The following is a 26,993-nucleotide window of genomic DNA, read 5'->3' on the forward strand; positions in this document are numbered from 1 at the left end:
TGGCCTCATGGAACGATTTCAGAAATATTTCCTCCTTTTCTGGAGGAGTGTTATTTTAGTAGTCCATTTCTCCCAACTTTTACGCTATTGTTGACATATTTTACTTACATATTTACCCCTGTGATTATTACCATTTCTGATGTTCTTCAGTGTTTTGTGTAGATTTGTATTTTCATATAATGGCATTCTGCCTGAAGGACTTCCTTTTCACATTTCTGGTAGTTCAGGTCTGTTGGAGATTAAATTGTTCAGCATTTGTGCATCTGAAAAAGTATTTGCTTTACATTTGTTTTTGAACAACATTTCACCAGTCATAGAATTATAGGTTGACCCCCTTTTTTTTTTTCTGAGTAAAGGTAGAGTTATTTAGAGAGATACATATTTCATAGAGTGCAGGCTGTTTCAGAAGGCGAGAGAAAGTCCACGGGGTGTGGGGGTTGGGTAGTCAGGTTAAAGTAAAAGTAGATACACACTCCATAGAGTGTGGATGTTCTCCTCTGAAGGGAGTGAGAGAGGCCATGAGACGTGGTTTTGCCAGTTTTTATGGGCTGGGTAGCTTCACTTGCCAACAAGTGGGATGACAATTCCAACTATCCTGGGCAAGGGGTGGGATTTTAAGATTTTTCTCAGGAATCTGCCCACTCTTTGACATTTTATGTTTAGCCTGGGGATTGAAGTGGGCATGTTATTTATCATGCTAAAATATTACAATGAGCTGACCTTTCTTTTCAGTACTTTAAAGACTGTTTCACTGTCTTCTAACTTGTGTTGTTTCCAGTGAGAAATCTGCTATAAATTCTGCTATCATCTTTATTCCTATGTACATAATATGTATATTTTCTCTTTTTCATTTTAAGATTTTCTCACTGTCACTGGTTTTGAGTAATTTGATTACGATATGGTGTGGTATAGTTGTTTTCTTTGTGTTTTCTGATGTTTGGAATTTATTCAGCTTTTGAGTATATGTGTTTATAGTTTTCACTAAATTTTAAGAAATGTTGACCATTGTTACTTCATGTATTATTTTTCTGTCCTCTCCCTTCTCTCTCTTCTCCTTTGAGGATTATAATTACATCTCTTGGCTGGTTGAAGTTGTCCCACCTCTCACTGATGTTCTTTTAATTTTTAATTTTTATTTTTATTGTGGTAAAATACACCTAACATAAATTTATATTTTAACCATTTTTGAGTGCACAATTTAGTGGCATTAAGTACATTTACATTGTTGTGCAGCCATCATCACCATCCATTTCCAGAACGTTTTCATCATCCCAAGTGTACCCATTAAACAATAATTCCCCTTTGTCTCCTAATGCCCAGTCCCTGGAAACCATTACCTACTTTCTGTCTCTGTGAGTTTGACTACTTTTGGTACCTCATCTTAGTGAATCATGCAATATTTGTCCTTTTGAGTCTGGCTTATTTCACTTAGCATGATGTCATCAAGATTCCTTTTAAAGGCTGAATAATATTCTCTTCATTAAAACAAATTCTCTTTTTTCCTTTGTTTCACTTTGAATAATTCTTATTGTTATGTCTTCAAGTTTATTTATTCTTATCTTCTGCAGTATCTAATCAGTTGTTAATCCCATCCAGTGTGCTTATTACATATCTTATATTTCATCTCTAGAAGTTTGAGTTAGATCTTTTTTATGTGTCAGTGTCTCTATTTAACTTTTTGAACATATATAATACAGTTATAAGTGTGTTAACTTCCTTGTCTGATAATTTTAAAAAAAAGGTTTTTTTGTTTTGGAGGTTTTGGTGGGGGGAGGGGAGGTAATTAGGTTTGTTTATTTATTTATTCTTAGAGGAAGTACTGGGAATTGAACCCAGGACCTCTTGCATGCTAAGCATGTGCTCTGCCACTTGAGCTATACCCTCCCCCCTCGTTGTCTGATACTTTTATCATCTGAGTCCATTCTGGGTCAATTTCAATTGATTTTCTACTCACTATAGATGAATTTTCCTGCTTTTTTGCACACCTGCTAATCTTTGTTTGCCAGACATTGTGATTTTACCTGTTGGGTGCTGAATACTTTTGTATTCCTCTTAATATTCTTCAGCTTTATTGTGGGATGTTGTTCAGTTACTTGAAAACAGTTTGATCCTTTTGGTTCTGTTTTTAAGATTTATTTGTCTGGATCAGAGACATATGTAGTCTAGGGCAGGATTTCTCAATATCAGCACTATAACGTTTTGGGTAAGATAATTCTTTGTTGTGAGGGGCTGCCCTGTGCATTGTAGAGTGTTTAACAGCATCCCTAGCCTCTAGTGTTTAGATGACGCCCTAGTTGTGGCAGCCAAAAATGTCTCCAGAAATTGCTGAATGTTGGGGGGGAGGGAACAAATTGCCCCCAGTTGAGAACTACTGTTTTAGGGTTAGTTTTGCCTTACTACTATGGAAAGATCTTCCTGTGTATTCTACCCAGTGTTCCATGGATCATGAGTTTGTTGATTCCCACCCCCTCTCCTGGCCCCCTGTCTGGTTGTTTGCAGTAGGTACTTCTAGTGGTCTTGTGTGAGTACTGGGCGCTGTTGTCTCTAATCTTTCTATTTTCAGTCTTGTTTGGTTTCCTCACATATATGTATTGATCAGCATTCATATGCATATCCAGGGAGATTCTCTGCAAATCTCTGGAGTTCCATCTTAGTCCACTTGGGCTATTATAACAAAAATACCATAGATTAGGTGGCTTAAACAACACATTTATTTCTCACAGTTCTGTAGGCTGAGGAGTCCAAGATCAGAGTACCAGCAGATTTGGTATCTGGTGAGGGCCTGCTTCCTGGTTCAGAAATGGTCATCTTCTAGCTGTGTCTTTACATGGCAGAAGGGATGAGAGAGCTCTCTGGGGTGTCTCTTACAAGGGCACTAATTCCATTCATGAGGGTTCTGCCTTCATGACCTAATCAGCTCCTAATACTATCCCATTGGAGGTTAGAATTTCAACATAGGAATTTGGGGAGGACACAAACATTCAGTCCATCACAAGTTCTCTGTCTGTACATATTTCTCCTCTCCAGTATTCAATCCCGTGAACACTAGCCAACTTGATCTCCCTTAGACTCTCAGCTCCATCTCAACTCAGCAAGTCTCCTGGGCCTCACCCAGTTTATATCCTTACCACTCATGGCTGGAGCAGTAGGGCTCAACTTGTTTTCTGTCTCTCAAGGATATCCTTTGTTGTCTGGTGCCATGTCTTTTTCCCCCCATATGTTTTGTCTATTTTTTGGTTGTTTCAGGTAGGTAAAAGGCAGAAGGGTAAATCTGGTTTCTCTTATTACATCTTGGTCAGAAGCAGGAGTCTCTTTAACTGATAATTGATTCATATTAATTATGGGTTGATGCTGAAAGTGTTCTGAAACATTTACTAACCTAAGTTCTCCATTTTGTAGATTTGTATGAAACCTATAGCTGTCATAGTCTTCATTAAGTCTCCTGTTCCCTGTAGTCCCTATGGCAAAACATAAATATTAAATTGGCCCTGTAGCCTTTTATCATCTTTTAATATATCTCTTTAATGCAGGTTTTTACAGTGTTAGCTAAATATGGGCCTCTAACTATACATAGTAGCATACAATTAAAGGACATGTCTTGACCTGATGAAGCACAACAGTGCAATGTGTCATGCTTTTTGGGCATTGCCACTGTAGACTCAAAGACTTCCAGAAGGCTTTCTTGTATAATTCATATTTCAGCAGCTAAAACACCAGCATCAAAGCCTGTTTGTTAGCCAGATTGAAGGTGATATAATAGAGGAAAGAAAAAAAAAAACCATGAAATCATTTTGTGTGGTGTGAGGTGAAACTGCTGAAGAATAAGGCTACAAAGATGGGAGTGACTTGGAACCCATTGGTGGTAAGCTGTGGAATTTGGCCTTGTTTTGTATGAGATGGGCTACTCATATTTGTTACTTTTGTAACAGTTGCAGAGTTTGTAGCATGTGCTTGTTGCATGTTCAAGAATGGAATAATTTATTCAGAGAATACCTTGAGGAAAAGATATGTATATAGTGAGTAGTATGAAACTATCTGGCTGTGTATGTGAGCTAAAACATAGCAAAATCATTTTAAATGGAATTATATATATGTAATAAGTGATAAAAAATGATATATATACATCAAGGTGTATAAATTCCATGAATTGAAGTGAATACATCCTAATTCCCTGGTCTTTGGGGTGGCAATGATACACTGTAGCTAAAAAGAAGAGTTGAGTAAGAGTTTTTGTAGCCCTACAGTATATAAGAATTAGCCTTTTAAAACATATAGATTCCTTATAGATGGATATACTGTTAATATTCTAAGAGTGAAAAACTGTTGTAGAATGATAATATTAAAAGCTTTGTTTGGGAACAAAATGTGATTTAAGGCTTCCAAAAACTAGGATTGCTTTTTAGTAGTTAAGAAGTAAATATATAATGAGTTTATTTCTTGCTGGCTGAATATTTTTGGTGTAAGAGGTGCTCATATAAGTTGAATATCTGCCTTTTTCAGGTGATTATAAGTCTTCCTGTCAAGAGTTTGTGTGGATGGAAGAGAATGCAGAACAGTAGCAGCTTTTTACTTTCCTCAGAATAAGGAAGCTTAGAAAGCTTTTCATAGCTAAAAATGAATGTTATAAGGGAATCATAAGTGCCAAAATCCAGAATTATTACATCTGGGAGAAGAGGAAGGGGTTGTTATCAGGGAAGGACATTCTCTTGAATTGATGTTTTGTTTTTTAAAGCAAACTTTTAAAATAAAATTTAACATATATAAAGTATAGATCATAAGTATATAGCTTGATGAGTTTTCACCTGTATAACTGATACCCAGACTAAGAAACAAAACATTTGTACTGGAGCTATTTGATTTTTTTTTTTTTCAAATAGGGTAGTGAGCACATGGGCATTTGTCATATCATTCTTCTATTAATGCTTTGAAGTTTGCATACTTTTTTTTTTTAATTATCTCAGAGGAAAATATGGTCTTTAGATATCTGGGAAATGTCAGAAAACCCACAGGCTTAAGTAGTTGAGAAATTACTGCAGAGAAATAGGTTTTTTATCTGCAGGACTTTGCGTCCTATCTATCTGATGAAGTTTATAAAGCTGATACAGGCCCAAGTTACTGAACATTTTAAAATGGAAAAATAGCATAAACAGAGCTGTGTGGGATCAAAGTAGTAAAAATTATTAGTACTTTTTGAAACAGTACATTATTGGCCTTTTATAATTGCAGTTCAAAGTTACAGGTACTTTGAAATGTTTTATCAGTAAAATCTCACTAATAGTTTGAGGGAAATTCCTTATTCAGTTCTGTAATGGAATATTCAAGGTATAGAAAGAACTGAGCTATTAAGATTTATGGATATTTATATCTAGTTTAAAGGCTTTATATATGTTGTAGAAATTATTTGTATAGTAGATAGAAATATGCTTAATCTAAGGGGTTTCCTGAAATTAGTTATCTGTCTGCCTTTGTGGGTTTTTTTTCCCTTCATTTTGGAGGAGGGAAGATACTTATTCCATAAACATAAAGATTTCTGAAACTTCATTTATCTTTATATAAAACATCTTTCTGTGTATCTCATTTTGTCAAAAATGTTATTTTTCTCAGTTCTCAACAGTAGGATCTTTCTAAGTTATGGCTGCTATGGTGTGGAAAAGCCATTTGTAAAATATGTAAAATATTACAAAAATACATTTTGTAAAAATGTTTGGTTGTTAACTTTCTTTCTGCTATTGGGGTTATGTGCATGAAATTATTAGAATATTAATATATTGACAACCACTCATTATTGAGTAATTTTTGTTGATTTTATTTTCTTCCAGAAGCAAGTAGGGCAGTGTAGGTAAATTACTGTTTCTGGTCTATTTATGTGTATTTGGTCTTCAAAGGAGTTGTTAGGACACACTGAAGTTTTTGTTTTATTTTCCTGTTTTCCCTTGGCAGGCAGTGGAAGAGGAAATGGCTGGTCCTAATCATCTCTGCATTCGCCGCTGGACTACTAAGCATGTAGCTGTTTGGCTGAAGGATGAAGGCTTTTTTGAATATGTGGACATTTTATGCAACAAGCACCGACTTGATGGAATCACATTACTTACATTGACTGAATATGATCTCCGGTCTCCTCCTCTGGAAATCAAAGTCTTAGGTGACATTAAAAGGTTAATGCTCTCAGTCCGAAAATTGCAGAAAATACATATTGATGTTTTAGAAGAGATGGGATACAACAGCGACAGTCCCATGAGTTCCATGACCCCTTTCATCAGTGCTCTTCAGAGTGCAGAGTGGCTCTGTAATGGGGAGCCTTCTCATGACTGTGATGGACCCATCACTGATTTGAATTCTGACCAGTACCAGTATGTGAATGGTAAAAACAAACATTCTATTCGAAGACTGGACCCAGAGTATTGGAAGACCATATTGAGTTGTATATATGTTTTTATAGTATTCGGATTTACATCTTTCATAATGGTTATAGTCCACGAGCGAGTGCCTGACATGCAGACTTATCCACCACTCCCAGATATATTCTTAGACAGGTAAGTTTTGTTTCTAGTTGCCAAGTTTGTAGAAGATTGCTATAATAGCAATGATAATAGTGTATTTATGATAATTATGTTTATTATTTTTGGGTTGATAATACTTTCCATTTGCTTTATCTGCTACTATACAAAGATATGCTTTGAAATGACCTTTTTCCTTTAGAGTAAATTAGTCCTTAAGCCTAGGTGAGTGGGAAAAACCGCTGCTTAATTTACTTTTCTAAGGCTATGTTATAGCTCCTTGGGAATTTCAGATTTTAAAAAGGTTTTCTGGAATGTTATTTGTAATAAATGGAATTTGGTTACTTTTTTTAAAAAGATGAACAGAGTTTTGTGTTTCCAAAATTGTGAGGAGATCTCCTGTATCATCAAATAAATTGGAATTATCACGAGTAGTATAAACTAACTCATTGATAGTATCTGTTGTTTTTATAGGTACTGAGGGCATGAAAAAGAATATAGTATATTATATGAAAAATAAGAGTAGAATGAAACTCAAAGTATTAGTTTTTATATTTGTGATTTTTAAAAATCTTTTTAAAGTTTATAGTGCTGTCTTGTTTGGTTTTGTAAAATGTTGTGCCCTTCTGAAAGTGCCTTATTGTATATGGGGTTTTTTTTTTTAATGAGATGAATTAAAATGTCCACATTAAGATGGCAGAATGACATATATATCACATTTTATTCCCTCTCAAACCCTGACTAAAAGTATAGTGAAGAAGGTTTGTTTGTTGATTGGTTGATCTTAAGTTGTAAACTCAGAAGGATGGGGTAGATAAAAGAGGAGAAAACAGCCATACATTTTGGAAATTTGAGAACAGATGGGTGAGTGGCAAGCAGCAGACTTAAAATAACCTACTTCTAAACAGCAGTCAGGAAAACTGAGAACCAACCCAATCTGTGTTACAGATTTCTCAAAGCTCTGGATATCCGAGGTGAAAGGATGGGACTAAAATAAGGAGAATTGAATGACAGCTGTTTAACAAGCTGTTAGATCTGTATATCTCCTCCACTATTCTATACAATTTTTCCAACAGAAGACCCTAAGGAAGTATAGAAGAAAGCATGTGGATATCTGGGGAAAGACCACTCTAGGCAGAGGAAACAGCAAGGTGCAAAAAATCCTGAATTGGTAGTATGCTTAGCATGTTTAAAGAACAGCAAGTGAGAGGTGGAGAGAACAGTAGGAGATGAGGTCTGAGAGGAGGCAGGAATCCAGATTGTGCAGGGACTTGTAGACCATTGTAATGACTTTAGCTTTCATTCTGAGTGAAAAGGGAAAACCACTGGGAAGCATTTAGGAGAAGAGTAGACTGATCTAACTGCCATTTAAAATGGTCACTCCTGTTGTACTGAGAATAGCTAGGGGGTGGGGCCAGGAGCATAAGGGTAGTTAAATAATTGAATTCATCTAGACAAAGATGAGATGGATTGGATGAAGATAGTAGTAGAGATGGCCAATTTAAGTCTAGGGCATATTAAGCATAAAATGAGCCTGAAACAGATCTTGTGTGATAAAGCAAGAAAGTGGAAGCCTATCAAAAGAACACAGGAGCTGGTTTGAAGGGGCTCCCACTGATCAAACTAGAACAGTTGGAACATCAAAAAGCATAATCGTGGTAATGGATTATAATATTTTGAGTAAGAAAAAAATCTATAAACTCATAGTAATAAACAGAACAAAAAAATAATGGGGTGAGAGGGGAGGTTCTTCAAGGGAGTTATACGGGAAGTTGAAGAGCCATAACCAAGCACAATACATGAACTTTCATTGGATCCTAGATCAAGAAAAAATACTGCTACAAAGGACATTTGGGGTACAATTAGGAAAATTTGAATATGGATTGCATAATAAATGGTAAAGTATTCCTCTAAATTGGTATTAACTATTTCCTGGGTGTAATGGTATATTGGATTATGAAGAGGGTATCCTTGTTCCTAGGAGATACATGTTGAAGTGTTTAGGGGAGAAGTGTCATAATGTCTGCAGCTTACTTTGGGAAGGGTTTAGTCTCCTCCAAAAGAGTGTTTGTATATGTGCATGTGGGTATGTATTGAAAGAGGGAAATAAAGCAAATGTGGAAAAATGTTAATTGTAAGGAATTGATGGGATAAGTGAAGAACATAAGTGTTTATTCTTTCAACTTTTGTTATGATCAGAATTCTTCAAAGTTAAAAAAAATGGGCAAGGAAATGATGAGACAGAGAAAGAGAATGAAAACAATCAAGTCTTATAATTTTTCCTGTAAGGGCAGCAGCGAAATGGAGTTGTAGCTTTGTAAGAGGAGGAAAGGATATGGAGTCATCAGGGTTTTGTTTTTGATGGGCTGTATTATATGGCATGATTGTTACATTGATGATAGGAATGACCCAATTTAGGGGAAATGAGATGCTTTTAGAGGAAAGAGAGGGTATAATTGATGGGATTGTGTCCTTGAGTAGATGAAAAGGGTCGGATCTAGTGGGTGGGATAACCATAATAGCAAGGGAGGAAACAGAAGCACTGTAAAAAGCGTACATAAATAATGGAAAAACCACATCAATCTGGGGCTTAACTGCCCTTCATTTCTCACTCATCCCTAAGATTATTACTATGTCCATTGTAATAATCAGTGTTCACAGTGATGACTCTGAATTACCACAGAAAATTAAATTCTATCCAGAAAAAAAAAGCATAACATGTATAATGCATCTTAGAAGGCTTTGCATCAAAATAAATATGTGATGTTGAATACACATTTGACGCTTTCCTTATAACACTTCACTAAAATGACAGAAAAAAGTGAGGGCAAGGGGCCCCAATAATCCCATGAAGGCAGAAGCTGTGATAATAATGAAAATTTGGAAAGTAGAAAGCTAAGTACCTGTTGTGAGATTGAGAGTGGGGACTAGCAGTGCCCAAGAGGTGAGCTAATTGTACTGCAATGCTCCAGAAAAACTCTTAAAACAAGAGGCATCAAGCTTCTCTCAAGAACAGGTAGAGATAGGAGATCAATATGAAGAACTGGTTGCAAATCAATTTAGGAAGCTTTTAGAAGAACAGAAAGTGTTCTACTGCAGTAGAAGACAGGTGGTTTGTTCTTCAGAGTAGTTGAATATGATGGACTCTGGACTCGGGGACACCATTCCCAGATGAGAACAAAGGTGCATGTTTTCAGTGTGTTCTCAAGGTAATTAACTATAAATCTCTGGAATGATCACCGAGACTTCCAGCTCCCTTTCTTAAGTAGCCAGACTTACTTCCTGTCCCAAGTCATACCCAGCCCCAGTCCTCCAAGCAAGAGAACAGATTCCTCTCCTTGGAAAACCTGCACAAGAGAAAAAGACTGTGATAGGGGAGATATCACTGTCTCAGCAGCCTGACCTCTGTATTATCACTCTGTAGTGAAACCCACAGTGTGACCAGCTCAGTCCATACACACAGAGCATCACATTATTTTTTTTAGTACTTCACTGCCAAATATGAATGGTCAGTCGAGAATCACCAGACATTTGAGGAAAACATATCAATATAAATAGAAAAAAGCAAACTGGGAAACACAAAATAAGGAGCAGAAGAATATTTTGAAAAGAAAATAACCATTCATATTCTTACAGATAAGAGATACTGGATTCTCCAAGACAGTAACAGTAGGCTATAAAAAAGGAAAATGCAGAGAAAAAAGCGTTTGGAAAATAAAAAATGAAAGTAGAAATGTAAAACCTAGCAGGATGATTGGAACATAGATTTGATGAAATTGCCCAACTTGTAGAGCACTGATGAGAAGTAATGGAGAACAAGTAAGATCAATCCAGTTGGCCCAACAGTGGAAAATATAGGGGTTTTAAGAATACATAAAGTGAAGGGCAAACTACCAGTGAGACGTAAGGGTAGACTCAAGGATATTTTTAAATTCACAAATCTCAAAAAAATTTACTCTCCAATCCCACACTTAATGGAATTGCTAAAATGAAAAAAATTGATAATGAAAAGACCTGACGAGGATTCAGAGCAACTTATGCTCTTGTGCATTGCTCGTAGAAATGCAAAATGGTACAAATGTTTGGAAAACAGTTTGATAGTTTCTTAAGAAGTTAAACATATACTTAACATAGGGCTCAACAGTTTTTCATCCAAGAGAAACGAAAATATATGTCCATGCAAAACCTGTATATGGTCTTTATCACCCAAACCTGGAAATAGCCCAAAATATCCATCAACCAATGAATGGATAAGGAAATTGTAGATTAAGAATGGATAAAGAATTGTACATACAATTGCATGGATGAATCTCAAGTATATTATGCTGAGTGAAAATAGATGCAGAAGGTATTTGGACAGATACTGTATGGTTCCATTTATATGCCATTCTGAAACGGGCGTACCTGTAGGAATCAGAAATCAGACCAGTGGTTGCCCCACCCCTGGAAGTGAGGGAGGGAACTGATTACAAAGGGACACAACGGAACTTTTTGGAGTGATGGAAATGTTCTGTCTTTATTGCAGTGGTGATTACATGACTGAATATCTTTGTCAAAACTCATTGAACTGTACAGCAAAAAATGGTGAATTTTCTGTTTGTAAATTAAACTTTAATAAATCTGACATTAAAAACAACTTATCCTCCAGCCCCTCTTCTGAGAAAATAATTGGAGGGCATACTTTATTAAAACTAAGGAGTAAATCGAGAAAGAAGAGGACATGGGATTCAGGAAACAGAGAATCCAATATAGAAAAGAGGAATTCCCTGGATGAGGGTTAAGTTTTATTACAAGAAATAGCCATGCAGAAGGACTAGAAAATGCAGCCATTCTAAACTGGAACGAGAGAGAGAAGGGGCTCTAGGAGAGATTTCTCCCAAGGAAAAGTTGAAATTGATAGAATAATCTGGAGATGAACTGGTGAAAATCACAGAAGAAATAGAACAAACTTTTTAAAAAGTTATTTATTAGTTCCAGAGAATTACAAGAAGTTGTGCAAGAAAAGAATTTAATCATTGTTCTCCACTGTCTCAGCTATGAATGACATTTATAAATTTACAGTAGGTAAAAGCCAAAATTATTTTGAACAAAATTGTGAAATAATATTGAGAGCTTGAGAGAGAAAAGAGGGAGAGAGAGAGAGAGAGAGAGTGTGTGTGTGTGTGTGTGTGTGTGTGTATGTATAACTAAAACATAATGCTAAATAAAACAGAAGAGTGAAAGTGATTGCCACTGGGGAGCAAGAATTAGGTTTAGTCTAGGGGAGAGCAGAAAACTTAATTTTCATCATAAACACTGTAAAACTATTTTAGATATATACACACACATGTATACATATACACATACAGGTACACATATATATTGTTTTTTAATATTAATTTTAAAAGTTTAAATTTTTAAAAGTCATTTAAAGGAATTCTTTCTTTTATCAGAAAATTTCTATTATATAAAATAATCCTTTCCCCAGAAACACTAGATAAATAAGGCAGCAATGGATTAAAAATACATAAGTCTTTTTTTCTTGAGGTAATAGGTAAAAGATGAGTCCTTGAATGATGATGATTGACTCTCTTCAGTTACTCTAAATAAGGTTTGGCGTAGACTGTTAATACCTTTTGGATTTCATGTTTTCTTTTTTAAAAACTTTTTTTTTTAGTTATAAAATTAACATACCATCGTATAAAAATTTTAGTGTAAATTTATAGGGAATAAAATATAATCCTACCAACCAGAGATGACCATTTGGACTAATTAATTTCCATCTCCTCCCTCCCATGCTTCTCCTCCTCTTCCTCATCCTCCTTTTCCTTCCTCTTCCTTTTTCCTCCTCTTCTCCTCCTTTCCTTTTCTTACTTTCTTTTTTAATTAAGAAATGTGACATCTCTTTTACTGGTGAGTAACCCCAGGCACTGTGGATTTGGTGAGGGAAGTGAGGTCAGTGGAAAAGACAGAAGGAAATAGGAATATAAAACAAAGGAGGGCAGAGAGAAATAAAAGAGTTAAAACAAAAATTCTATTTACTTCCCCTAAAACAAAACCAAATATACTTAAAGAAGGAAAAAAAAAAAAAAGAGTTGAGTTCAAGCCATGATTGTCTGGGTTCTGAAATGAGCACATCATTGAAGCAGTGAGCCTTTTCCCCCATTGTCTTTTGAGAGTATTCCTGTATCCAGGTCTACCATACTATGGGGAGGGAGAAAATGGTTGTTACTTCTTTGCAGAGAACCATGATTGAGAATCACAGACAACAAAGAGGTCTGGTAAATGGGGTACTTTATGAAACAGTTTCTTTCCCCAGGTTCTCCAGATATCATCTTCTGAAAGAGGTGAAAGTTAAAACAATTTTAGGGTCATTATTAAAGAGTACCTTATTGAAAAGGTGGTGCTGTTTACATGCATATGCTTCTTGTCAGTCCAAAATGTAATCTTTTCTATTCTAGTGTTCCTAGAATCCCATGGGCCTTTGCCATGACAGAAGTATGTGGCATGATTCTGTGCTATATTTGGCTCCTGGTTCTTCTTCTTCACAAGCACAGGTACCTCTCTTATTCCATTAAAGGACTGGAAGTGTTTTGACTGTCTTAGGTAAAGGTCATCAAACCTTGTTTCTCCCTTTGCAGTTGCCTTGTTAATTTGCTTCTCTAGTCATTGTGACAGTATAGTTATTGACATAGAAAAATGTTGTGGATTTGATCAACCTGAGGTAATACCTATATTTAGTAATATTTTGAGTGTATTTTGCAGAGAAAGATTAGAGATGGTGATGTTCAGCCATGGGCCAACCATTGACAGTCTAGCCTTACCTTTCTTTGGAAACAAATTGGAAATGTCACTCTTTATAGAAGGCTGGAAACTCCTCCAAGGACAGTCTTTGGTCAGATGTTTGGATGGAAGAAATTATTCTTTGCTTGGAAGAGGCCCATTTAAAAAGAGATTATTTTGGGATGAGAGTATAGTTAAGTGGTAGAGTGCATACCTAGCGTGCACAAGGTCCTGGTTCAATTCCCAGTACCTCTGTTTAAAAAAATTAAAATCAATAAACCTAAAATTATCCCCCCATTAAAAAAATTAAAAAAGAAAAAGGGAAAAAAAAAGGAACAAAAAATAAAAAGGTTATATTGCACACCATGCACATCTAGTAAGTGTGGTTTACTTCAGATGGTATAGGAAATTGCTTTGGCACTTTCACTAAGAAATATAAAGGGAAAAATTTTTTTATTAAAAAAGAGATGCATAAGGGGAGGTTCCTTTCCTACTTTAATAAGGGGAATTTATTTGATTTAAGTAAAAGAAAAATAAGGCATAGGGAATAAAAAAAAGTTTAAAGAGCTTATAAAGTTTGTGCGTCTGCCATCCCTTGTCTTTGGATGCTGAACAGGAATATAGCACCTTGAATTTTTTTTATCTTTTCTCCTCACTAGGGAATGCTTGAGGTAAACCACAGTGATGGGCTTTAGGTCCTAAGCAGCAGTTATTTCAGTGCTTTGAAGGGGAAAAGAAAGGTTGATGATTGCTATTTTTGTCACCCTTTTAGGCCTTACTGCACTTCATTCTTTCCCATTTTGCAGCAGTTTTTATAACTGGATTGCTTGAAATCAGAGGTGGTTTAGAAACACATGTATCACTGCTGCTTTCTAACTTTGCACTGCAAGACCCTGTGGATTTGAATTTATCTGCTCTTCAACATAAGAGTTTACCTTATATAGGAAACCTTGGTAGGTTTAGCCAAGCGTAGCAGTGGCCAGTTAAATGTAAGTTTTGGTGTGTAATTAGCCAAAAGAAAGTGTTCCTCAAAGTGTGGTCTTTGTACCACTTTCATTTGAATCACCTGGGCTCTTGTTGAAATGAAGATTCCTGGGTTCCATCCTAGGTATACACACTAACGTTTGAAACTTACCTAACCTTGTGTTCAGTGCTTTTTTTCTTGAAGGTGGGAGGAGCATTTCAAAAAATACATAAAGCAAAGTCTCTGTACTTAAGAATCTTATAGTTTGTTTTGGTTTAAGACATTAATAAAAATATTTTAACAGTATAAGTAATGTTATAATGCAATTCAGAATTTTTGTTGGAGATGTACTTAATGTAAAACTTAGTATTAAAAAAACCTCAGTATTTTATAGCTTAAGTTTAAGAAAAAATTAGAGAATGTTTATTATATAGTTACTGTCATGAATGAAATTACAGTGACGTTAATAAGCAAAAAATTCCCTAGAATCATGTATTTAACTTCTCATTAAATAAATAATCTATGACAATATAAGAGTAATAGAATTAACACTGAGCTAAGCTTCAGGCTAGGTACTAGTCTTACTTCTCTCTTGCATAATTCTTTCTCTTAGCCATATTTTCTTATCAATGAAATGATGCTCTTAGGTTTGCATCATCCAACATGGCAGGTGCTAGCCACACATGGCTATTTAAATTTAATTTAATGAAAATGAAATATAATTAATATTCAGTTCCTTAGCCATACTAGTCACATTTCAAGTGCTCAAGAGCCACATGCAGATAGCTTATTGGACAGTGTAGTCATAGAGCATTTTCACCATTGCAGAATGTTCTATTGGACAAGGATGCTTCAGATGGTATCTAAGATTTTTGTCCTCTTCAAAGAATCTAGTGGTTTTCTGCTTGCTCTCCCTTTAAGTAAACATTAGATGGCTGGGGTATTTTCATTTGTTTTCTTCTGATCTTTCTCTTTTTGGTCACTCTGTTCACAGGTCAATTCTTCTGCGAAGGCTTTGTAGTCTGATGGGCACTGTATTCTTGCTTCGCTGCTTTACCATGTTTGTGACCTCCCTCTCCGTGCCAGGACAGCACCTGCAGTGTACTGGAAAGGTAGCCTACTACCTTCTGTATCATTCTTTCCTCTTGTTCTTGGTGTGTTGATGGCATCATATTTGAACTAGGGCTGAGACTACCTTTAACACTACAACATGCTTTTTGGTATTTTCAATATCTGTAATAAACCTCTAGAAAGAATTTGGTAAAAATCTTAAGCCAGAATTTACCTTCCTATTGCTTCTATCCATTGATACAAGCTCAGTGCTGTAGAGTGATGCAAAAAAAGTAACTTGTGATTATCATTTTCCCTCTCACTGTCTTCAGCATCTTTAGTTCCTCATATGATATCACTCTGGTTATCACTCTGGTTCCTTCATTCTTTTTTAAAAAGTGTTGCATTTGAACTATATCCCATTTAAAATATAATAGCACCCACTACTCTAAACTTTATTCTTTCTGAGATATACTTAAATAGTGGCTGATTTTTTGTTTTTCTTTTCTACTTTGTAGCTTGTTTTGATATACTATAGACATATCTTCTCTTCTGGTTAAATAAGAGTGGATAGATTATGCAGATGGGAACAAAAAAAGCAGGGTAATGAATTACTTGAAGTAAATAAAATAAAATATAAGTAAATAAATAACCCTGAAGCTTACCTGTGCTTTATATACAAAATTGGCTGTTGTGACTCATTAAATTTGGACAAAAGAATTTGTCATCCTACTTTTCTAAGCCTTCATACACTAGTTATGTATTCCCAAATATTCAAATAATATATTAACACCTTTTTGTTATTTTAATGTTGTTTGTAAAACGTGAAACAAAATTAAGTGTCACTTCTTCCACTGCTTCTACTGTAATATAAATTGTTGAAATGCTGACAGGGAAAGATTAAGTAGCCAAAGGAGATCAAGAACTAAAAATATAGCCCTGAGCTGAAGGGTGACTAAACTTTCTTCAGGTATTAGGAGACTGGCCAGTAAGAAAGGAGGAAGGGTTAATGACATTTAGGATTCAGTGTAAAGGGAATAATTTATTTTTAAGGTAAAAGCTGTCTTTATTTCTTTTTTCTTTACCAAAAAGGGAAAGTAATTTCTCTAAAGTTATATAAGCTTGTTATAAAAATTCAAATTGTACAGAAGTATATAAGTTAAGAAGTAAAATCTCACAAAATTCCCTCTTCTTTCATCCCACCCCATAAATAATACTGTTAACAGTTGTGTATATAGCCACATAGACTATGTTTAACCATGCTTACACATTCACACAAGTTTATATAAATAGATAATTTTGAACAAAAAGTAGGATTATACTGCAGACATATTTCTTTAGCTTACGTTTCATTTAATAGTATGTTGTTTGCTTTTTCTGAAGAGATACATATCACTTTACCTCATCTTTTTAATAGTTGCAGAGTGTTCCATTGTATGATTTACGAATGATGTACATTTAGGTTATTTCCAAATCTCACTATTTATAAACAATGCTGTCATAAATGTCCTTTTACATTTATGCTTTTTCATTTATTTAATCATCTCCTTAAGATATATTCCTGGAAGTGGTATTATAAAATTATTAAAGAACATACACACTGAAAATTGTGATACATATTGCTCACATTTCCACTAGAAAATGTAAGACTAGTTTTTCACTACTATCACCAATGTGTGCATGTCGGTTTTCCCATCCCCATGCCAACACTGTGTGTTATGAATCTTTGGAGTCATTGCCATTATGAGTAATCAAGATGATATCTGAGACTTCTATGGTCTTATATTTTTGTTTTAAAATCTTTATCAACTGAAGTAAAAACACAATATAAAAGCTGTGAGTTTCAGTTTTGAGACTTACTGAGAACTATAGCCCAGGAGAAAGCCTCTCAGATAGTTCTGAGGAACTGCTCTTAAGAGGTAAGGGGGGAGGTCAGCATATATGCTGTGGTGGAGAAGGTATACATACAGTCAGGCACATATCTTGGTAGAAGGTTGCTGCTAGTCATGAGGAACTGTCTTAGTGATTTTAGTGCTTTTCTAGGTATGAGAAGATGTGAGAAATTGGGTTCATAAATTTTTCACCTGAAAATATCTAAGAATCCTGAAGGCCTATTCTGTCAGTTTTCCTAGAGCAGAGTGCCTCATTCCTGATTTCTTTCCTAATGTCCTTTTAGGGTATGTCGAAAGTTAGCAACTGCAGTGGCTAATGATGTAATTCTTGTAGAACCTGGTGGCAAGTGACATTCTTTAGTTGGCAGATCTATTGAATTTATTTCTGTATATGAAAGGAGGGAGGGATAGAACAGTTTCCTCCAAATGCTAATTGATTAGAAGAGATTTAAAAGAAGAAACATTTAAGCTTATTATAATGAAAAGAGAATTTCCTACAGCTGAGGGAGTTAATTGTGAGTCATCCACTAACGAGAAGAATATATGTGCATAGGGCTGCAATGGGTGCTGCAAAAATAAATTAGGTATCATCCCTTTACAGTATGGGCAGCTCGTTTTCTGTCTCTAATGACTGTTTTTCATTATCAGTTTTATGTGGACATTTCTATTCACATCTGCCCTAAATACTGTTAATTGCTTTGAATTATAACCTACTTATTGACCTGTATTATTTGCAGCAGTCATTAAAAATAGAAAGTTAAAGTGATATTAACTAGTAGTCAGATCCCTTACAGTGAACTCCATAGGGCTTTTTATTGTAATAAAGTAATTGCTTGAAATCTCATTCCCAGAAGTATGAGGTTTGGGGACAGAACCAAGAACATGCCTGTTGTTTTTTGTTGTTGTTGTTGTTATTGTTGATGTTTTTGTTTGAAACACTTAAAGCAATTTCTCATCAGTGTCTAATTAGTTCTGTTGTGTTTCAATTTTTATTTTTCTTGAAGGAAATTAGGGACACTTTAAGATTGAAAAGGATGGGGTGATTTGAGTAATTGAGCTGTAATTGCTTTCTTTTGACTGACATCATTTGTTTCCTGTCTTTGGCTGAGACATTTTTTTAACAATCTCTGTTCTTCACTGCCTGATTTTTTACTTTTACGAGAGTAACATCTCTAACCCCATTCTCATTAGAGGTTATTGAGAGAAACAACCCATGTATACTTTAATACCTTCCGTTTCCTTTTCTCTGATAATAAATTTCTTCTCCTGCTGTCAACTGAGGCAGAAAGGGAAAGCTGGGTAGTGTATAATCAGCAGTTTGTGATTGTGTTTCTAATGAGGTTGTGATTTTTTGTTCACTAGCCATAGTAGAATCATTAAGACATAGGGCTTTGGAATTGGACTCCCTGGGTTCACATCCTGATTATGTTACTTACTAGCTGTGTGACCTCTCCAATCACCTGCACAACTGAATCACTTCATAGGATTTTTATGGAAACCCAAGTGCAATAACATATAAGCATGTATTATGTGTTGACTGCCTTTTTTGTAGTGTCCATTGCTCAAACTCTTCCTCAAAATGGATTGCTTTCTTAAGTTAATGGGTGGGAGTTGGGATTAGTTTGGCTGCTAATAACAGGAACTTCAAGGTGGCTGTGGTTTAAATAACAAACAATGATTTATTCTCTTCTCAGAAGAGATGTCTGAAAGTAGGTTTTCCAGGTCAGATGTGGTAATATTACAGAGTTGTCAAAAACTCATGATTCCTCTGTCTTTCTGCTCTCCTACTCTAACACTTGGCTAGAATCTTCAAGGCCACTTTGTGGTCAAAGATGGCTGCGAGAGCTTCAACTATCATGTCTGAATTTTAGGCTAGAAGAAAGAAATGTAGAAAAGACTTCCTTTGAGCTGTTGTCTCTTTCCTTAAGTAGCCTTCCCAGAAATCTTTTACACTTCCATGTACGTCTAATTTTACAGAACTTAGTCACATACCCACACCTAGCTGTGAGAGAGGCTGGGAAATGCAGTATTTTGGTTGAGCTCTTTGCCTCTTCAGATAAATTTGAGATTCTATTACCATTGAAGAAGGGGAAAATGGATATTGAATGGTAATCATTGTCTCTGTCATAGCGTATTTCTTATTGGCAAAGACAGACAAATACTACTGTGCTATAGGATTTAAAATTTGGAAATATTTTTGTGTTATATAGTCACCTTTTCATTGTAAAGGAACTCCTAGTAGAGAAGTTTGAATTACACTGATTTCATTTAATTACCAAAAAAATGTCTTGAGTACAGCCAAGCTTTGAACACCCATTCTTGATGTCTAGATGCTTTTGCTTAGATCTTACTTCTCAGTCATTCAGCTTTTGAATTTCGGTGTGAGTGGTAGGAGCCTCTACTGCCCTAAGCATCTGAAGCACTAATTCTTTGTTTTCTTTATAGATATATGGCAGTGTATGGGAGAAACTACACCGGGCCTTTGCCATTTGGAGTGGCTTTGGTATGACCCTAACTGGTGTTCACACTTGTGGAGATTACATGTTCAGTGGCCACACAGTCGTCCTAACTATGCTGAATTTCTTTGTTACTGAATGTAGGTACCTCTTTAGTACATCTATGCATATCAAATAACTAGCTGCAGAGGGGGCTGTGGGAAGGGTGTCAAATTCTGTGAAGAATGGGAGAAACAAACTGACCCAAGAAACATATGACTAAGAAGTGCTGGAAGAAGAGTGGTTTTAAAATGATCTTTCTGTCCTTTTCCCAGATACACCAAGAAGCTGGAATTTCTTGCACACTTTATCCTGGGTTCTCAACCTCTTTGGAATCTTCTTCATTTTGGCTGCCCATGAACATTATTCCATTGATGTGTTTATTGCCTTTTATATCACAACAAGACTCTTTTTGTACTACCATACTCTAGCCAATACCAGAGCATATCAGCAGAGTAGAAGAGCAAGAATTTGGTTTCCCATGTTTTCTTTTTTTGAATGCAATGTTAATGGTACAGTACCTAATGAATATTGTTGGCCGTTTTCAAAACCAGCAATAATGAAAAGACTAATTGGATAAAGACTATCTTTGTAATGGGTCCGTGATTAAATTTACAGTTATTGTTGAAGGTGAATAACTTTGCTTTCTCCCCATAGGTTGTTCCTGGATGCCTTGCTTTTTGGCCTATATATTGATAAAGTAAAGTTTCCTATTCTGAGCAAGGCTGTAATTATAGAAAACAAGAACAATCAAGAGTCCTTACCTGTTTGAACAGAAAGCTTAAGCAGATGTTTTCTGCCCCTTCTCTTTAGGCAGACTTAATGTTGTGATTGAAGTCAGGCTGTTACCTTTACCTGTTGAGTATTTGCCTATTGAACTTAAGCAAATCAACTTAAGCAGTTTGCTGATTGAAAGTTTTTTGTTTTGTTTTGTTTTAATTTCCAGTAGGACTCTAATCAGGAAACAATATTTTTTGAAGCTCCTTAAAAGGAAAAACCTCTACCAAGTGAGCAGGACTTGTTCTTTGAACTAATCTGTGTCTTTAAAAAAATGCAACTCTAGAAAGTGATCCACTTTACTAACAAATAATTTTTGTCTTCTGAACCATCTTTAAGAAAAGTATACTTTAATATACCAGAATGCCTGAAAAAAGAAGAGAATGAAAGGGGCCATACATGAGGTGACAAAGTACAGATATAGTGCTGGCATTTTTCACTAAAGATGCAACGAAAGATGCAGTTTTGGTCTGAGGGTTCAGTATGGCCATCAGTAAGTACTCTTGAGGGAAAAATGGCTTCATCCATCAAAATTAAATTGGCTTAATTTTAGTGATATAAGTACCTGGAATAACTTTGTGCTATAGCTGTTAGCTAGACAGATGACAACCCAACTTTAGGCTTTTTAATGATATTATTTAATGAGCAAAATAGTGGAGTGTTTTACCAGATGTTAAATAAAGTTCTTAATGTCCTGAAGTAGGGAGGTATGCATGCAAAGAATCATTTTTCTCTTTCTGAAATTTATAACAGGTTGCAGACACAGTACAACTTTTTGTTTTTGAAATTTCTCATTCTTGGCCATCAGAAAGTAAGCAGTCTCAGACATATTTGGATATGAAAAAGTTTCAGTTTTTATTTTTAAATACAATTGTGTACATACATTCTTTCTATTTAGTCTTAATTCGGCATTCAAGAAGCGAAGTAACTTAGTTGCTGTTTACAACACTAGAAACTTAGTACCTTAAGTAATTTGACCTATGTGATAACATTTGTCACTTTACTTTTAATGATTTTGTACAGTAGTTCTGACAGTAGGATGATTATGGAATTGGAATTTGAACCCCAACTGATGAGCATAGCCACTTGGAATATTAATTGTGTAGTTTTTACATTCCATTTTAAAACAAAGAGTTAGAAAAGGTGCTGGCTGGTTGAGGTCTAAAATTAGACCACTTAGCAGAAACTTGCTTCTTATATGGGTGAAATATTTTATTTTTGCACTTTGAGTCATATTCCCACCCTGTATAAGCTACAGAGGAGCCTCAATGGATTGGGCAGAAAACAGGTATTATGCAAACAAGTTTCAGTGAGTGCTGAGTGACCCCAGTTTGGATCTGCTCTGAACATTATTTTTTTATTTCTCACTTGAGACATGGCATGAAGCAGTTCAAGTTTTATTATGCTTTTGAATCTCATACTTCAGAATCTTACAATGTCTTAAATTGCTGATTCTGTTATATGCTGGGGACAAAAATGCCAGCATTTCATCCATGGAAATTGCATCATCATGAAGGGTGAAGGATGTTTCCTAGGCCAGTTAGAGTAGTTTGACCTCAAAACTCCCATTTTTTTCTAAATGACAGAGCAGGACTGAATTTAGCTTGGGAGGGACTGAATGCTGGCTTTTGGAAAAATGTTTGAAAAAAATCTGTGGCAACATTAATTCAAGAATATTGAATAGCAACTTAATGGTAAATTTCCTACTATCAGTCTCCTTTCCTTCATATGGATTCTATTCTAGAACAAAGTAGCAAAAAAATTGCAACTAACTTTGTAGAGCTATTGATATTGAGAGTGCCTAACAGCAGACTGCAGTGAGGATTGTAAAAATAACTTTTCAGCCTTGCATTTATCATATCTGTATTGAGGGAAAATTAAGCTAGATTAATAATTTCTTGTTATAACCATTTTAAGGCAGTATTTACATAAATTAATTATCTCCAAGTCTCTTCTTTGGAAAACGTTGAGACAAAATTCTTTCCTGTTTCTTTTTTTAATACAAAACCTGTATTTTAGTTGCTTTTGTTTTGTCCAGAAATTTCCAGGTTTTGTCTTTGTATTTTCTTTCTTGTTAAAATCTAAACTTCACAGTGAAGGTGAGATTTGCATTTTGGGTGTGAATGTGGCTAGGTAGAGAAGCTAATGCCTTAGCTCTACATATTTTTCAATCTTGTCTACAATTACAAACGTGTGAAAGGCTGGCATCATTAAACACCGAGACTGCAGTATAGAAGGAACCAAGAAGGTTTTTTGATGGGGATGCAAACTAGAGGTTATATTGAAAGTCCTCGATGAATTTTCTATCTTCCTGGGGGCAGCATTGCCTTTTTCCTTTCTTCTTTTTTAAAAATCCTTGCAGGGCAATGTTACTGAAGGGTAATTGAAGTTTGTAGGAAGTCAGAGGTTTGGAAGAAGGCAAGTTTGCTGTTAGCACCAAATAATTTGGGAGAAACATTTTTTGGCTATGCTGCAGAATTCTCAACATGGCTGTCTGCTCTATAGTTCTCTGTGGCCAGAATTGCCAGGGAAAAAATATGGCTTCCATATGCTAGGTCTATTAGTATCCTTTTAAGTTGGAAAGCAATGAGCTTATCCATAGAACCAGTCAGTTAAATAAGTGTGGACTATTCACAAGAAAAAAACACGTATTAGAGACCTACTGATAGTGTAACTCTGACACTGCAAGGGGCGTTCTTCCCTATCCTGTACCAGCCCTGAGTGTTGTTATTTAGAGTTCCAGAAATCTTATAATTTTGTAAATGGAGAACAGAGGAGAACCAAATCCTTTTATAGCTGGCATGAAACTGTGTGTTTTAGGGACACATGTTTGGAAAGTGTTATTTATATATTCAGAGCCATATTCATAACACTAGCCTGCTTTGACTGTATTCAGTAAAAGGCAATTTCATCATTAGTTTCAGAGTAAACTTTTTTTTAAGGATTCTTGTTCCAAAATACTTGAGAACATACATTAACTATGTTCTTGTTTTAAACTCTCTCATCTAATAAATGTTATTCTTTGATAGTCCTCTTACAGATTTGAGTTATCCCTTAGTAAAAGCCATTTGTCGGTTCTTTATACTATTCAGGCATTTGGGACAGGAAAGCTCTTTTTTATAACAGTCCCATGGCTTTCTTAAACAGTATTCATTTCATTTAGATAGTTTGAAAGCCACCAAAGCATTTCAGCTTTAATGCCATCTTTGCTTGGCAGTTAAGACAGTTTGTATTTGTAAAATGTTTAGCTCAAATTACCCCTATACCTCTGTAGAGGAAAATTGTTAGTAACGTCAAGTCAGACTGCTTCAGGAGACCAGTGAGAAAGGAAAGAGGTTGAGTGGGGTTTTTTTTTTGTTTTTTTGTTTTTTTTCTTTCTCTGTCTTTGAGTGGCTTTAAATGACTGAAATTACTACGGCAGTAGATTTTGCCCCCCCCCCCCCACCTATCCCTCACCCCCAACAAATACCACCAATTTCAAGTAACTAAAATGTGGCCTATTACTTTGTATCAAGTTCAATAAAAATATCTATGAAATCTATAAGCCACAATTTAGCTACCAGTGAAGTTGGTTTTTAAAATATGTTCTACCCTAAATTAACCAAAGGACTTTTATTCAATGTACTGCATATTTAAGTATAAGAAAGCTTTGTGTCTGATATGGAGGTAGAAGGAATACTGCATTAATTTCATTGTTATTTCAGGTCTATTTCAGTCTGAACTACTGGGTTGTCTGAACTAGCCCAGCAATGTTATCAGTTAGTGATAGCATCTTTAGAATCTTAATTTTAATAATTTTCTTTTTATTCAGAGAAATCTATGGATTGTTAGGACAACTGAAGTGTTTCTGATATGAAACAAAGGAAGTGGAAACTGGTACGTAATGGGGGAAACAAAATTAGCTTGGACTACAGTGGGCATGTTTTGTTTTAAGAATTCTACCTAAATGTCACCCAATCTACAGAGAAACTAGTATTACTTGAAGATGTGAAAGTTCCTGTGGTAGCCATACCTTGAAGCACAGTATTGTATATAAGTAAATATCTTGATTCTAAATTAAATCCAGATTTAACTAATATATATTATTTTATATCTTTGTTGTATTAAAATGTTTAAAAACACTAAAAATAAAAAATTTGAAAGTTGGTTTGTAGTCTCTTATTTAAATATCTTTGCATCATTAATGCAACTGGTCTGTTTTTTATACAATGAATTTTTATTTTTGCAATTGGACTCTGCAACTTTAAATCCTACTGTACTATCTAGTCCCTGGCATTTACTAATTCTTAGTTGTCTATTAGATAAACCATTTGCCCTTTCTCATTTCTTTTCTGTAAACTTGGAAAGAAAAGTGATCTACCTGACGGTATTAGAATAATTGTAGATTAAGTTAAGAGGAAGGAAAGGGAAGCAAATAGCTTCTTACCTCTGGACACATTAAAGTTTTTGTTTTTTGGTTTTAGGTTTCTTTTAATTGTAGAATAGATAGGGAAATGCCATCATCCTGTCAGGTCAGCTTTGGAGATTATGATGAATAGGAAAAGAAGGAAAAACACTTGTTAGTGATGGCCTCGTAGCCCAGAGCCCTGGAGTAGTTGAAACACTCAGTGTTGTCACAGGACCATATGAACTTATTAATCCGTGACTGAATTTGTTTCATGATCACTACCAGTTGTAGCCTCCTGTCTGGTGCCAGCTGCAGCCGGTCTTTCATGGGAACTCTGGGAGAGAGTAGTCCAAAACAAACCGAGAGGCTGCTTGGTGGAATAAGAAATACGGTGAACTTAGACTCTGAGGACCTGGGTATGGGTTGCAGCTCTGCTGCTGATTAAATTGGGTCCTTTCATCCAGCTCTACTTAATCTTACGTGTAAAATGTAAGGAAAAATGTTTACCTTATAGGTTGTGTGAAGGGCCAGATTATGAAAGTACTGTAGCCTTAATAGCTCAGTAGCTGGTACATAATGCTGAAATATTAGTTGAATTGTGATACAAAAAACTGGATTCATTTGTATATGTATTAGGGAACTGTTGACAGATACATGTTTGGTATTTATTTATTTATTTATTCATAAAAGGGGTAGAGTTAATATTTTATTGTTACTTATCAGATGGCAGTCGGGTATGTAGTTTTCAAACTTGATCTTTCATTTTTGTAAGTTAAAAGAAAACAATTAGATTAATTCATTAATGGTGGCTCGAAGTTTTTCCTAATTAGCTCCAGAAAATTCACCCACCTTTTGTCCCTTTTTAAAAAACTGGGAGGTTGGCATGCATTTGACTTCACACTCTAAAGCAACGTCCTGACAGTCATCCACGTCTACTTCAAGGAACACCACATTGGAATACTTTTCAGAGAGAGAATGAAAGAAAGGCTTGATCAGTTTGCAGGGCCCATACCTCATGGCTGAGAAGTCAACTACTACCAGTTTATCTCCTGCATGGTCAAGGCTTCCTGAAAAGCATGCTTGCTCTCGATCTGCTTCACCATTTTGGCTGCTGGGGTCTGACGAGTGACCTTACAATGGAAGCGGATCCAAGGCTTCTCAAAGAGCTCTGATTTTATTTTAAATGGAAGCATTAGGAACACCTATTGCCAGGGTCTAAATTGTGGGGACAAGTATAAGTAGTTCTATAAACAAGAATTGGTAAAGGGGAGAAGTATAAGTCAAAAAGAGAGAGAGGTAAGATAGTAGAAAGTACACAGAAGGTCACTGGAGATGAAGGGAAGCGTAGAGACCCCAAGATAGTAGGTCAGGGAACCAGGACTGGGAACAGCTTGTAGGAGGCCTTTGCCCCCAGCCCTGGAAGATCAAGACACCAAAAAGAGCTGCCAGCTGCTACTGGCTGGTGCATTATGAATCTAGGGTACGATACACCTTATATCCAGAATTGTCTCTCTTGTGCTTACACACCTAACTCACCTGTTGGAATGCTGGGCTACCAGTCATGAAGTGGAGTGGGAGCTGGCTCTGGTGAAGATTTGAGGTGGGTGCTATGGTAAGAGAATGCCTCAGAGGTGCTCCGTGATCACCCTTAGTTGTAACTTTGAAAAAGAGCAGATGATAAATAACCATAAGACCTCTTAAATGCTGTATGTTCTCAGCTCACAGAGCTAGCTCCCAATGAGAGCCAGAAATACAAAACCACCATGACCTGTTCATATTCCAGTCTTAAGAGCCCTGGCTCCCACGCTAAGGACCTGTACCTAATGTTTTTTTGATACAAACTAATCAGCTGCTTTAATCAATAAGATGTCAAAAAGTAATTGAAATTTGATCGTGTTTTTCCACAAAGACTGATTTTGGAGGCTGAGCTGGAGAGAATTTGGAGTGATGCAGTTTGAGGACTTGAACATGGTTGAAATCTCACACGCGGATGGTAAACCTGTGCAGGCAGCATTCTGAACTTTCTTCCACAGTGGTGCCTGTGATTCTTACTCTCTTTTTTGAAAGTTACTATTTTCAAATAAGTAATTCATGAACGTGGTAACAAACCGTATATACTGCAGACTCTTCTCCTTCTATTCCAGTGCCCCAGCCTTTAGTTCTTCCAAA

At 35.7% G+C, this 26,993-nt stretch overlaps 1 protein-coding gene and 1 pseudogene across 5 annotated transcripts in view; one reads left to right on the forward strand and one right to left on the reverse strand.

Annotated features, from left to right (window-relative positions):
- Positions 1–24,584, forward strand: part of SAMD8 (sterile alpha motif domain containing 8) — a 47,667-nt gene extending 23,083 nt beyond the window's left edge. For 2 of the 5 annotated variants that reach the window (XM_074374280.1, XM_045522730.2), the window contains exons 2-6: positions 5,941–6,533; positions 12,938–13,033; positions 15,218–15,335; positions 19,611–19,761; positions 19,936–24,584. In XM_074374280.1, the coding sequence (XP_074230381.1) occupies positions 5,941–6,533; positions 12,938–13,033; positions 15,218–15,335; positions 19,611–19,761; positions 19,936–20,240 (1,263 nt within the window). In that variant the 3' untranslated portion in view covers positions 20,241–24,584. The other 3 variants (XM_010963136.3, XM_074374282.1, XM_074374281.1) reach the window with 3 other exon arrangements.
- A 1,026-nt stretch (positions 24,585–25,610) lies between these two features.
- Positions 25,611–25,942, reverse strand: LOC123619182 (thioredoxin pseudogene; annotated as a pseudogene).
- Positions 25,943–26,993: the final 1,051 nt, after the last annotated feature.

Source organism: Camelus bactrianus, chromosome 11, assembly GCF_048773025.1.
Source record: "Camelus bactrianus isolate YW-2024 breed Bactrian camel chromosome 11, ASM4877302v1, whole genome shotgun sequence".
Classification (NCBI taxonomy): domain Eukaryota; kingdom Metazoa; phylum Chordata; class Mammalia; order Artiodactyla; family Camelidae; genus Camelus; species Camelus bactrianus.